This window comes from Pseudonaja textilis, chromosome 2 (assembly GCF_049901715.1).
Source record: "Pseudonaja textilis isolate UNSWEBS1 chromosome 2, rPseTex1.2, whole genome shotgun sequence".
In the NCBI taxonomy this organism is placed as follows: Eukaryota; Metazoa; Chordata; class Lepidosauria; order Squamata; family Elapidae; genus Pseudonaja; species Pseudonaja textilis.
The window spans coordinates 167,673,950-167,688,301 of record NC_141991.1 but is presented as its reverse complement, the minus strand read 5'-3'; the positions used below and the strand labels follow the sequence as shown (position 1 = coordinate 167,688,301).

Genomic DNA, 14,352 nt, shown 5'->3' with positions numbered 1-14,352 from the left:
CTATTTCTTTAAATTAGTAACTAAAATCATATTGATGAACAAATATCCCTATATTTTTTCAGACATTTTTCTAGAAATCAGATGTCCTTATCATACATTCCTTATTAAGAGTAGAATACTTCTTTTTTTATTTTATCCTTTTTTAAATAATTTTTTTTATTGGTTTCTAAAATAAACATAAACAAACAAAACATAAAAACATCAAGTCATCTTCCATATATGTACATACAGTGTACCGGTTGGTTTACAAATTGTTTTGTGCTTCCATTTCATAGTCTTCAATTATAATTACATTGCATATGATCTTGTATTTTCAATCAATATATTAAATACATTAATATCATTATTAATCAATCATTTGACTATACTTTTATTTATTCATGTTTTCCAAAATGATATTTTACTTAATTTGTTTTATGACAATTCACACAAGTCCACCACATATGGTAATATGAGCCAGGTATCTGATGATATTTCCAACATTTTTCGGATTTACTCTTGAACATTCTTGCTATTCTTGTCGGGGGAAAGTGCCACCTGTAAAACATCTTATACAAATTTTCTTTATATGCTGTTGACGTTGTCATTTTATAATTTTGAGACCACAATTTTTGCCATTTCTCTAGATCAATCCCATATCCAAAATTATTCCGCCAAGCAATCATAGTTTCTTTAACTTGTTCTTCTTTTAGTTTAATTTCTAATAAATATCCATACAATTTTTTAATCACCTTTTCATCAGTACCTGTCAAAATCTTATCTAAGTCAGTTTATCATAGAAACCTTCTGTTTTAGAATCTTTATCATACCTTGAATGTATTTGCGCATATGAAAACCAATTCATCTTTATACCTTGTTCCTCTAGTTTTTGTATAGATTTAAGTTCACCCTTTTCATTCAATATTTCGCTATATCTAACTGTTTGTTCCTTTTTGTATATTATAGGATAAGAAAATGCTTCAATAGTCGATAACCAGACTGGAATTTTCAAATAACATCGTCTTTTAATCTTCTCCCAATTTAACCACAGAGACTCCCGTATATAATGTCTTTTAAAGTACCCCTGTGTTTTAGTTCCTTTATACCATAAAAAAGCATGCCACCCCAACAACAGGTCATGTCCTTCTAATGTCAACAATCTAGTATTTCTTAATGTTATCCATTCCTTAACCCACATCAAATTTGTAGCTTCGTAATACAACTCCCAATTAGGCAACCAAATCCTCCTCTTATTCTAGCATCTTGCAAAAGTTTTAACTTTATTCTCGCTTTCTTACCTTGCCATATATATTTCAACACAATTTTATTTAAATCTTCAAAGTAGTCTTTTCCAAGCCTAATTGGAATTGTCTGAAACAAATATAAAATTCTGGGTAATATATTCATCTTGATTGTTGATATTCTCCCTATTAATGACAGTTGTAAATTTTCCCATTTCGCCAAATCTAGCGCTATCTGCTGTTTAAGTTTAATATAATTATTCTCTTTTAATGTACTACATCTTGCTGTCAAGTATATCCCCAAGTACTTGATCTTATTCGTGACCTGAATTTTCAATAGGTCTGCCAATTCTTCCTTTTGCCCTGATAGCATATTCTTTGTCAAGATCTTTGTCTTATCTTTATTTATTTTCAAACCAGCCACCTTTCCATATATCTCTATCTTTTCTATCAATTTTGGTGCTGTTTCTAGTGGGTCTTCTAAAATAAAAACCAGAACATCTGCAAATGCTTGCAACTTAAATTCTTCCTTTTAAATTTTCATCCCTTTTATATTCTTTTCATCTCTAATATTTCTGTTTAACACTTCGAAGGTTAACACAAACAACAAAGGTGATAGTGGGCACCCTTGTCTTGTTCCTTTTCTTATATTGATAGATTCTGTCAGTTCTCCCTCTATCATTACCTTTGCCGTCTGCTTATGATAGCTTCTATTGAATAAATTTTCTAGCAAAGCCCATCTGTTCCAGCAGTAATAACATGAATCGCCAATTCACATTATCGAATGCCTTCTGTGCATCTAGAAATATCAAAGCCATTTGTTTTTCGGGATGTGCCTCGTAGTATTCCAAAGTGTCCAAGATTACTCTCATATTGTCTTTGATTTGTCTCTTTGGCAGAAATCCATTTTGGTCAGGATGGATAAAATTATTTAAATATTTTTTTTAAGTCTTTCTGCCAATATTGAAGAAAAGATTTTATAATCTGTGTTTAATAGGGAGATAGGCCTATAGTTCTTGATTTGTAATGGATCGGTCTCCTCTTTAGGAATAAGTGTAATATAGGCTTCTGACCATGATTTAGGCATCCTCTTCTTTAACATAACTTCATTCATAACTTCTAGCAATGGAAAATTCAATGATTCTTGTAATGTTTTGTAAAATTCTGCTGGAAGTCCATCTGGGCCTGGTGCCTTTCCATTATTTTGTTTCTTAAGTGCTTCAGTTAACTCCATCATTGTTATATTGCTTTCTAACATTGTTTCAATCTCTTTAGGTATCTGGAGTAATTTAGCATTCCATAAATACTGTTTAACTCTTTCCTCATCAATATTCTCTTGTGTGTATAGTTTCCCATAAAAATCTCAAATAATTTCCTTCTTCTCTTTACTACCATAGCAAACTTGGCCTTGGTCATCTATTAATTGCAATATTTTCCTTGATTCTTTCTCCTTTCTCAATTTATATGCTAACCATCTACCTGGTTTATTTGCATCTTCATAATAGTTCTGTTTGGCACCTCTAATTTTTTGTGCTAATTCTTCTTTTTCTATTAGGCCCATTTTATATTTGGTTATATCCATTTTTAATGTCCTTTTTCTGTGGCATTTTCTGTAGCTCTTTTTCAAGTCCTTTATACTCATCTTCTAAAGCCTTAGAGGCTGATCTTTTCATGGTATTTCTTTTCCTTGTATAGTCTATTATCAAGCCTCTGGCATATGCCTTCATTGTATCCCATACATTCTGGATTGATATGTCTTCTTTTTTGTTTTCTCCAAAGAAAAAGGCCAATTCTTTCTCCATCCACTGTATTATTTAACGTCCATCTAGATCTTCTTCTTTGTCCTTTCCATTTAATTGTCATTGGATTGTGATCTGCCCAAGTACTTGTTTCAATATTTATTTCTTGAATATTAGTTATTAATTCTGTTGACATCCATATCATATCTATTCTGGACCATGATAAGTGTCCATTTGAGTAGAAGGTGTATTGTTTAGTTTTAGAATTTCTTTCTCTCCATGTATCTTTTAAGTTTATTTCATCTGCCATTTTAAAAAAAGATTTAGGGAGAGATACTACTACTACTACTACTACGAAGAAGTTGCTGGTAAAATGATAAACTGAATTTAAATGCTCAAATTAAAAGATACTGTAAGACAAAAAATAAAATAACTATAAGGTATTCCTCATTTGGAAAAGCCTTCTTTTGAACATCATGCAAACATACTTGGAACAGAACTTCTGATGTTGGCTTCAGGATTTCAAGAGATGCAGGTACAGGAAACTAGGATAGTTACCCAGTGGTACATGCTTGGGTACCACTGAATTGGTTTCCTTCTATGTAAATGGTTATTCCTTTTGTGAAATTAGTAATTAGTTGCTGTGAGTCAAGTTGCATAAAAATTTAATAAACAGTAATTATTCTCCATGTCACATCAGGTTGAAAAACTTAGGGATTTATACATTGGTATATCAGATATACATTGGTATATCTGATCTGAAACAACAAATCCCAAAGTCGACATTTGCGTTTGTCTGAATCAGTTGTCAAAAACCAGCAATGACCATCAGCTTCTGCCCTTCCAAGGTCAATCTACAAGCCCTTCTTAGATACAAATCCTACATCCGCATTCTCCATCATCGAAAGTGCAAGTAGCTCTGAACTGAAACTGCTAAATGAAATGAAGTTAATGAAGTTTTAAATGGGTCAGGCAAAGTGACAGGACCAGCCGGGCTAATTGTGACTCAAGGACCATAATCCCCAAATAAACTATGCAGCATTTGAAACTGAGAAAACAGTTTGCAAAGAGGGAATATTTAATGGGTGATTTTTATTTCTTTCTTTCTAGCTCCCCCCCCCCCCTCTCCGAGTGCAGTTCTGCTGTTTTGGGGGTGGGGGGGAATTAGCCAAGTGTTAATCCATTAGTTGCAATAGGAAATGACCAACTGGCTCAGCCTGACATTGTGGGCTGAAAAGGGGGGACTGGCCCCAAATCATTCATCTGTTTTTTTTTTCAGTCCTAAGATAGGACTGGAACTCATATCGTCCTGATTTCTAGCTTGGTGCCTTTAGCACTAGACTGAACTTCTCTAAAGCCAAAGCAGTCCTGGGCTGCATCAACAGAGGGATAGAATCAATATCACATGAAGTGTTAGTACCACTTTATAATGCCTTGGTAAGGCCACACTTGGAATAGTGCATCCAGTTTTGGTTGCCATGATATAAAAAGATGTTGAAACTCTAGGAAGAAGGCAGAGAAGTGCAACAAAGATGATTAAGGGGCTGGAGGTTAAAGCATATGAAGAACATTTGCAGGAATTTGGGCATATCTGGTTTAATGAAAAGAAGGATTAGGAGTGACATGACAGCAGTGTTCCAATATTTGAGGTCTGCCACAAAGAAGAGGCAGACAAGCTATTCTGCAAAGCACTTGAAGGAAGGAAAAGAAGCAGCGGATAGAAATTAATCAAGGAGAGAACCAACCTAGAATTAAGGAGAAATTTCCTGACAATAAGGACAATTAACCAGTGGAATGGGCTGCCTTCCATATTTGTGGGTGTTCTATCACTGGAGGTTTTTAAGAAGAGATTCGACAGCCATTTGTCGAGAATGGTATAGGGTCTACTGCTTGTGCAGGGCATGGATTAAAAGACTTCCAAGGTCCCTTCCACTTCTGCTATTTATTTATTTAAAATATTTCTATAATTCCCCATCTTACAACCAATTTTGGGCTGTTCCCAATCAAGAAGTGAAATTTGGTGACCTCAGAGGTGGCATTCAGCAAGTTCCGACCAGTTCTGGAGAATCGGTAGCGGAAATTTTGAGTAGTTTGGAGAACCGGCAAATACCACCTCTGACTGGCTTCACCCCCATCTATTCTCTGCCCCCCGAGTCCCAGCTGATTAGCTGGGTCTTCTTTTGTTGCCCTGCACAGGAGAACGGAGCTGGAAAGCAGGTTAATGGGTGGGAAGGAAATGGAGATTTTGCAGTATCCTTCCCCTGCCATGGCGACCAAGCCATGCCCACCACGCCCACAGAACCAGTAGTAAAAAAAACTGAATCCCACCACTGGGTGACCTATATGGTAATTCACAAAAAGAAATCACAGGTCAAGTGCTTAGGATATTCTCCTTTGCCTAGCGCCCCCACCCCCCCAAATCTGATAAAATTAGTGCAGCTTCCTTTGAATTAATATTTATAGGCTTCCATTATCCTACAACTGTTGACCACTAATGGGTTGAAGGATGTTCTAGAGGAAACTGAGCAGATTTGATTTACTGCTAGTAGCGTTTTGTGAGTAGTAGGGAAAATCTCATGTGCTTGGAATACACTAGTGAAACTTTGGATTAGCAGGATCTAATTTACCACTGATACTCCCATTGGTATCTACAGAAACTTTTTAAAACAATTAAAGAGAAGGATGGGAAGGACAAACCCATTTCTACCAGAGATTACTGAAACTGTGGCTAGTGAATATATGGTCTACATGAAAACTTCCAAGGATTTTTAAAACACACAGGATTTACATAAAGGCCTTTAAAAGCGTTCTAAAATTAGTGGGTGGAATCCCTATTGCTAGGTTTTTAGTACTGAAACAATTAAAAAAAATGTTGCAGAACTGTGTTCCCTATGTTCTATATGCTCTGTAACTGTGTTCCCTGGGTTCTCTATGTTCTGTAATGAGGGGTTAGTTTCTGCAGGTTTGAACCCAGTAGGAACCCATATAGGAGAAAGTAGAATCACTGGATGAGTTCACAGGTGGCAGCAGACTCAGAAAATAAATTCAGAAGAGCTCTTGCTACTTTCATCACTGGTCTTTTGTCAGGCCCAAGCAACCAGAACCACACGTGTAGAGTTTAAACTAATTAGTTTCCTGCCTATAATACAGGAATCTGCCCGAACAGCTGGCTGTGGTTGATCTATCTGTTTCATGGAGCTTGGCCGGGGGGTGGAAGGGGGAGGCGGGAGAGTGAGTCCTGGATCCCCTGTGGCCATGCAATGATTCAAGGCTAATTCCCCATTTCAGTCCTCCTCCCTGCCTGGCTGGGTGTTTCTTGGTATCTGCACTTCTTTTGAAATGTTACTTGTAGGAATAAGGAGAGAGGCAACTCCTCTGTGTGTCTTAATTAGGCATTTAATTAGTTTCATTGAAGAGATGTGAAGTGACTAGAAAAAATGTCAGAACATCAGCGATTTGCCACCATACCCTCCTTATAAATACTCCTAGAGCATTAAGCTGCTTGCTATTAGAACGAGAATAGCAAAACTTATGGATCTGAGCCATTAAGGCAAACTTCATGTTATATATGTTGGTCTATGATTACAATAAAGATTTGACCTAAATGTTATCTATGGCAATTTCAAAATACACATCCACCTGTAATGGGAAATCAGTATAACCTTGAGGAACAAGGGAAAGAGACGCAACCAAGTTAGATAAAAGAAATTTGAGTCTGAAGCAGAAACATAAATTGATGAAGTGTCTCAGACATTCCTGGTTCTTTTGAAGATAAAGAAATAGGGTACAATCAGACTTACAAGATTCTGTTATTGTAACCTTATAATAAAGTACTATTAGCATTCATAGCATCCCAGTCTGGTCTAGGTTGAAGGGCTGCTGTTTGGGAATGATGACCCTTCAGCAAAGGATGGAAATCTCCAATTCTTTTCATCCCAGATAGGATGTTAAAATGTTCCTCTTTCCCATTACAATGAATTTAGAGAAAGCTGAAAACCTGTGTAGCCTGTTTATGGGAGAGAAGCCTTCCCAACTCCCTAATTGTAAACTAATGGTAATATATTTTATTTTGCTTCTATATAGCAATGGAGACCTGTGGAGCTTCCAGAAATTGTTAGATAGCAACTCCCAGCATCCTTCACCATTAGCTGTCATGCCCCTGTCTGAATCTGAGGAGGAAGATGAACAGCTGACAGGGAGTGGGAGTATGGCTCTGTTGGCTGGGGAGAAAACTGGGGAAGGGCAAAGTCCGGCTGGGCAGAGCAGGGCAGAGGTAGAACAAGGGAGAGGGAGTTCAGAAGAAGACGCAGGTCCACCCACCCCTTCATCCTGGGGCACGCAGGGGGGAATGGAGAAGAGAGCAATGTGGGTTGTGTGGCTTATGGGGGAGGAAAGGGCCCTGATTCCCTTTATTAGCCACAGCTGGGAAGAGAGTTTAAAAGAAATGCATGCTGAGTGCGGCAGCTGCTGGGAACAAATGTGAGTTTATCTTGTGTTGCCTTTGCTTATCTGTGTTCCTGGCATCTTCCTAACCGTGTTGAGTTCTTGCCATGCCTTCACGTCTGGAATTCTTGCTCCTGTCGGACTAATTACCTCATTTTGCCTTGATTGGACTTATAGTTACAGCTTTTGTTGACCACATTTTGGACTTGATTCTCTGTAGCCAAAGGCTGTTCCTAGGAGAGTTTTTCTCCAACCAGAAGGTAACCATGACATTGGGGGCAAAGTTGGAGCTAATAAAGGGACTCCTACTGATATCTGACTGTGTTACTTTTGTGCCACGCCCCAGATCATCACAACTGACTATGCTAGTTCACACTGCTAAGAACTACAGTCAAGCAACATCTGAAAAGCTCCAAGTTCTATTGAACATGTCAATTAACAAGTCAGTCACGTGCTCATATTTGTACGTGAAAACAAACTTTACTTTGTGGATGTTCAGCAGCTATTGATGCTGATAGCTGATTGATACCTTGGCGAAAAGGAAAAGATAAGTTGCAGAACAGTAGTAGTATAAATCAATGTAGCAGCTTCCATTCTGTAGCCAGAAATAGGATGCAGACATGGGAAAGCATCTGAAGAGGCCGAAAAGAAGTCCCGCATGAATGCCTGTAATCATTGCCATGATCAAGGCTAGTGGTGGGAACACAGAAATTTCAGAAGACATGGAAGCCTAGGGACAGACCCTGGGTGATAGGATCCATAAATATGGTGTCCCTTGTTTCATACATTAAATTGATGCTCATTAAATGTATACGACATGAAAAGTAGCCATCAATCAACATTAATCCCAACATGTGTGGCATAATACCTCAATGCGAACACATTTAACAAATAAACCCACGTTTAAACACTTAAACCATATGCTAAGCAAGCCGCAGTATTGTGTATCCTTGTAAGCCAATGATCCTACAGACCTAATTACACAGATTATTTTTATAGCTAGATTAATGAGACAATTGAGATTCAGAACGCTCCTTGTACAGTGACTCCATAATCACTGAACTCTTAGTAATCCAGAAGGATCTGGAGTGTGCCTTCCAAAGTAACCTGGCTTTGAGTCTTAATTGTTCTTGATATCAGGGCTCTTAAAACCTTTCATGATACTAAAAGAAATTTAAAAAGATTGTGTAGGCTCTCTCCAAACAATCGCTGTATGAAAATTAGTGTTTTTCTCCCTCCTCCATAGCTTTAGAACTTGGGTTCATCCAGCATATCCTGCCTCCACGATAAAAGGGCATTCTTCTTTGCACAATGGGGCATTGACACTGGAATTTGCTACTGCTGTCTAATGATGGCCATCAGTTTAAAATAAGTTTCAAAGGCTTGATTCATGGAGAATTGACTTTGGGTGGCTGTATCTTGCCTCCAAAATCACCGGCCTTTTAATGGCAGCTGCTGGGGAGTGGCAGTGTTGGTGAGCTAGCAATTCCTAAATTCATCTGCTTGGGCATCACATCTTACAGATGGCTGGGCTAGGTGGGCTATTGCCTTGAGTCAGCAAAATGTGGCTTATATTCCTTTGCTTTTAAGGAAGTCTGCAAGCATGGACCAGAGGGAAATTGCACTTTTTCACTCTCCAGCAAGGGACATTTCCGATAAGCTCCTGTCATTGATGTGGTTGCCTAAGATGATATTAAAGCACTTAAATTTGCTAAGTCTTTGAAGTGGCTGGCTCAACAAATACCTGCCTTCCAGTTAGAAAAGCATCTAACAGCTTACATGCAAATCTGAGAAGAGCTTTTTCTATAGATCACTTCTAACAACTGGATTCCACAATAAGACATGAAAGTTTTCATGGAATTCCATTTATGGAAAGGCTGTGCATTTGTGGCACATGACCCATTTAAGACATTGGACATATTATTTTGGACTGCAAACTATATGCTGCAGAAAGAGCTGCTCTTTTAGATTACTTGAAAACAAAAAAATATTGGGTCTTACACTTTGCAAGGAATGAAATGAACTTGTATATCACTAATAAGATATGTGGCAAGATGGGCAGCAAACAAATTTAATAAATAAATAAATTTAATAAATAAAATAAGACATGTCCCAAAGGTGCTTTTTCAAGAGGCAACTGGACTTTTTTGGTTTTCCTTTGAAGACATTTTGCTTCTCGCCCAAAAAGCTTTTGGTATTTTCTTCAAAGAAAAAACTAGGAAAGTTTCTAAATAAGTTAGATCAGCCGTCTGTGATTCCAGAAATGAAAAACAAAATGAAGACATCTTATCCTGTTGATTTATTTTCTCCCCATCTTCTGCACATCCCAGAAAATTAAGCATCTTTAGAATATTAAGACTCTGTTGGTATACAAAAAATAGCTATAACAAAACAATCAATTCTTTTATTCAGTCTCTGTTGGCTTTTAAAGTGAATTAGATTATGTGGGTGAAGCCTTTGCCCTTCACTTGGGTTCAAAGTACTAAGAAGGAAAGTGCATTCTGCACATGGTCAGAGGTTCTTTATAATTAATGTTTATCAGTTTGTTTTTTTACATCCAAGTCATAAGTAAAATCTATAATAAAGCAAGGCTCTTATTGAATACAGTAGAATTTCAAAAGAAATCCTCTTATTCTATTGTTTTCCAAGCCTACTGCCTTCCAGATGTCTCCATCTCCACTTTTCAAAATTCTTAAACTTTTATTATGACATTATGGCAGGGATACCAACCCTAGGTCTGTGGCATGCCAGAAACAGTACACAAACATGCCAACAGCACACGAAACCCCTCTGGTTCATGGAAAAAACTCTCTCCAGGGAACTGGTCCCTGATGCCCAAAAAAGGTTGTGGAGGGTACTGAACTAGAGGATTATCTGAATTATCTGAATGAGGGGATTATCTGATGGGGGGGGGGAATTATTAGGGTAAATAATAATGCATAAGCACACCAAGGTGCCTACCATCCCTGTCCTATTGATTCTTTTTATTTTTCTTATATGTATCCATTTCATGTATTCATAACTATGTTTATACTTATACCTATTATCTTGTAAGCGATTGACAAATCAAAATAAATAAGTAAGTAAATAAATAAATAAACAAACGAACAAACTTCGCCATGAACTTCACTTGGGTTAATCTTTCAGCCTGCTTCAGGGAGTTGTTATAAAGATCAATAGAGGGGCTATTAGTGAAAAGCAATGGAATTAATTAATTAAAGAGACACCCAATTCGTTCAGTCCGACATCGCTATGAAGGAAGCCATGAAATGAATCGCACGTTCTCACGTTTCTTCCATCGGTCTCAGATCAGCCTGCAGGCAACCCCCGCTTGTGGAAATATGTAAGGGGCTTTCCCCCGAAAAGCAGGGAAAAAGATGTGGGGAACTTCAAGCATCTCTTACAAACCCAAGCCCTCACTCATCCCCGCACATCTGGAAGGAGCCTGGGCTGGGAATCGCAGCTGGATCACTTTCCTCCTTCGCTTTCGGGACGCCGGTAGAACAATCTCCCAACCCTTCGGGCGAAGGAACCAAGCCAACCTCGGAGCGTGCGGCGGCGAAGGGGTTGCCGGAGCGCCGTGTGTTTGCAACCGCGAGGTTACAAACCGCCTCGGATCGTCTTTGTTACGGGTGTACCCCAAGACGGGCGTTTGCAAAGCAGTGAATTAAAAAAAAAAAATGAGCCAGGACGGATCGGGTCGGGAAATGGGAAAGCAGGAAAATAAAAAGTCAAAATAAAAATAATAAGAGAGTCCCGACCGGCTCATTGGAGAAGCGGCGGGAGGGAGGAAAAGCGAAACTGCCCGGGCAGCTAACTGTACCTTACCATCGCATTGGAGCAATTGACTATGCAGACGGCCGTCAGGATAAACCAGCGCCGCTTGTAAACCTTGAAGGCTTGCCCCTCGGAAGGCTGGGGTTCATGCTTGATGGGGTGGCCGTCGTCCATCGGAGCGCCGTCCTTCCCTTCCCGAGGCTGCTCGGGGAAACTCTCCGCCGCGCTGCTCAAGACCTTCTGAGCCATCCTCGCCGTCATCTCCCATGCGGGGTTGCCTTGCAACAGCCGAGTCGGCAAAAAGGGAGAAGGATAAAAAAAAGAGAGAATTGCCACATCCTCGCTAGCAGGGCCTGAAAAGCCAGTTTCCTCCCCGCCAAACGAAGCTCCCTTCGCCTCCGCAGCTTTTGCGGCGGCTGCCGCGGGAAACTCCTCTCTGACTGCTCGGCACTGGGAAACAGCGGCTTTCTTGCAGCCCCGCCGCCACTTCCAAACAGGGCCGCGGGATCCTAGCGCCTGCCCTGTTCGGTTCGCCGCCGGGTTGTTTCCCCGTCGGCCTTGCTTTCGAGCTCTGTTCCTTGTTGTCCCGAAGGTGTTTTTTCATGAGGCAACTTGGACGTTCTTCGGTTTTGTTTCTTTTTCCAAGCTCAGGCATGTTGTCCCGAAGGTGTTTTTTTTTTTCATGAGGCAATTTGGACTCCCCACCCCCACCCCTTGGAAACGTTTACCTCAGGGATCTCCAAACCTGGCAACTTTAGGATTTGTGGACTTCAACCCCCACAATTCTCCAGCCACTATGCTGGCTGGAGAATTCTGGGAGTTGCTGGCTGGAGAATTCTGGGAGTTGAAGTCCACAAGTCTTTAAGTTGCCAGGTTTGGAGTTCTCTGGTTTACCTTCTCTCGCAAGAAGCTTCTTCATAACGGGTTTGATGGAGGAGAAGCGAAGTGTTTTCAAGGACTAAGAAGTTGCTTTTTGGAACAGCCATGATCTTTGGCTGTCTATGGAGGTTCTCACTCATGCAGGTCATGGTTGTCACAAAGATGGTTTTCCAAAATGCAACTTGGAGTTGTTGTTTTTTTCTTTTCTGGAAGACGTTTTGTTGAAATGAAAAAAAAACCAGTTGCCTTTCGAAAAAGCTTTTGGGGACGGATGATCTGGAATGATTAAGAATCTCTCTAAATTCTCAACATTCTCGACCTGTCAAATAGGGAGGTGGGAAGGAGGTGTCAACTAGGAGAAACCCTAGCACAAACCAGCCAAGCTTATCTAATCTAGGCTTTGGTTATGCTAGCTAGGAACTATTGCATCTGAAAAATCCCAGATGGGTACAGACACTTCATTCATCCAGGAAGACAGAGTCCTAAAATAGGATGGTTCCCCCCCCCCCAAAAAAAAGGATGCCTTGGGCAAAGGATCAAGGTCCTACTCCTCTTCTCCACCAACACCAACACCCCACTAAATCAAAGATGCACAAAAGTTCCCAAACCGGTTGGGCTGGTTTCTGAACTCAGAAAAGGAACAGGTGGTATCATTTAGCAGCTTACTACGTCACTTGACACAAGCAAGTGGCCACCTGAGGCATCGGAGTTTGAATCGTACAAGAAAAGATTTTTCTTACTTTTTAAAAATATATGAACAACCTCTGATTGGTTTCATCGCTATTACTGCACGATTGCCCAGGATTGGAATGGAACCCTGAGGTTTTTATTTATTTACTCATATCAGTGCCAAGGTCTTGGTTGAGTTATCACCTTCAAGAGGAAACCACTTGCAGCAAGACTCGCAGGTGACAACTCGACTAAGATGTGTGTTGGGTAGAAAGATATATTCTGCTCAACCAAGATGGATGTTGGGTAGAAAGATATATTCTGCTGTCCCAAAGCATCACTACCTTCACAAATTAACAGCTCAGGGATACCCATGGATTTGAAGAAGCGTATTATATGGATCCTTACAAATTGACAGCAATGGGAGAGGGAAACCTAAAAAAAAGTCTATGCAGTATACATGGTAAATCATATCATTTATCAGAAAACAAACTTTCTTGACTCTTTTCTAAATACCTTCTCCTGTATTCTACAGTTGACTTTAGAAGAGAATATTTGTAGCTCAGAGTTGAACGTAGAGTCCTTAGTGGTCTCTGAGGCCAGTGGTTTTCTTGCAGACATTTCATTAGCAAACAAGCACTAATGATGTACATTTGGTAATAAAATGTCTTCAAGAAAACCATCAAGCTCAGAGAGCACCAAGGACCCCACAGTGGATGAGCTAGACTACAAGTAGTCCTTGGGTTACAATCACTCACTCAGTGACTGTTCAAACTTAAGATGTTGATTTCTGACATTCTCTACCAGCTTCCCAGAAGCAAAGTCAATGGGGAAGCAGGTAGGAAGTTGAAAGTTGTGATCACGTGAGGTCCTTGCCTTGCTTAAAAATGTGTACGATCCTTGCAAACAACAGCAACTGGGACTCCCAGATTTGCTGTTACTAAGCAATGTGATCATGTTTCATCATATTTTACATCCACGTCACTTAGCAATGGAATTCCTGGTTCCAATAGCTGTCTAATTCGAGGACTAGTGTCCATCATTTTTTACTTTCTAAGAAAAGAAGATGTGTTTTAAATGAGTTCAACTCCACTCAGTTCTTTTTATTTTTTTCTGAATATGTGTGTATTTAAAATTTTATTTCTCTTCTGTGGCCCAAAGTGGTATAGCCTAAGTCTAAGATTAATATTCATCAGTGCATCCAAAAGTGCTTGACCTGACCTGGTTAAGTGAATTGTGTGAAGACAGACAATGGGACTTATTTCAGAATACATATGCATCACGTGCTGTTAGTTTGGTATGGTGATTAAGGTGCAGGCCTAGAACCCAGGAGATTGTGAATTCTAGTCCCTTATTAGGCATGAAAAACCAACTGGGTGACTTCTAAAGCACTCACTCTCAGCCCAGCTGAGTTGTGGGGAATAATAGGAGGAAAAAGGACTATTAGTTATTTTTGTCACTTTGTACATGGAAAAAAGTGGAATAAAAAATAATAAAAGTGCTGGGTTTGAATGGGAGATCCCTATAAGAAGAAGTGGAAAAACAGTGTAGTACAGAATTTAGGCCAGAGAGTGGCCATCTGATGGTTGCTATCTGCAGGTAAATGCCAGCAGAAACACAGCCCA

General features: G+C 39.5%; 1 protein-coding gene across 1 annotated transcript in view; it reads right to left on the bottom strand.

Annotated features, from left to right (window-relative positions):
• Positions 1-11,624, bottom strand: part of SLC49A3 (solute carrier family 49 member 3) — a 30,971-nt gene extending 19,347 nt beyond the window's left edge. Inside the window, exon 1 of the mRNA XM_026712743.2 lies at positions 11,231-11,624. Coding sequence (XP_026568528.1) covers positions 11,231-11,440 — 210 coding nt within the window. The 5' untranslated portion in view covers positions 11,441-11,624. The remainder of the gene's footprint in view (positions 1-11,230) is intronic.
• Between the last annotated feature and the right edge of the window lie 2,728 nt (positions 11,625-14,352).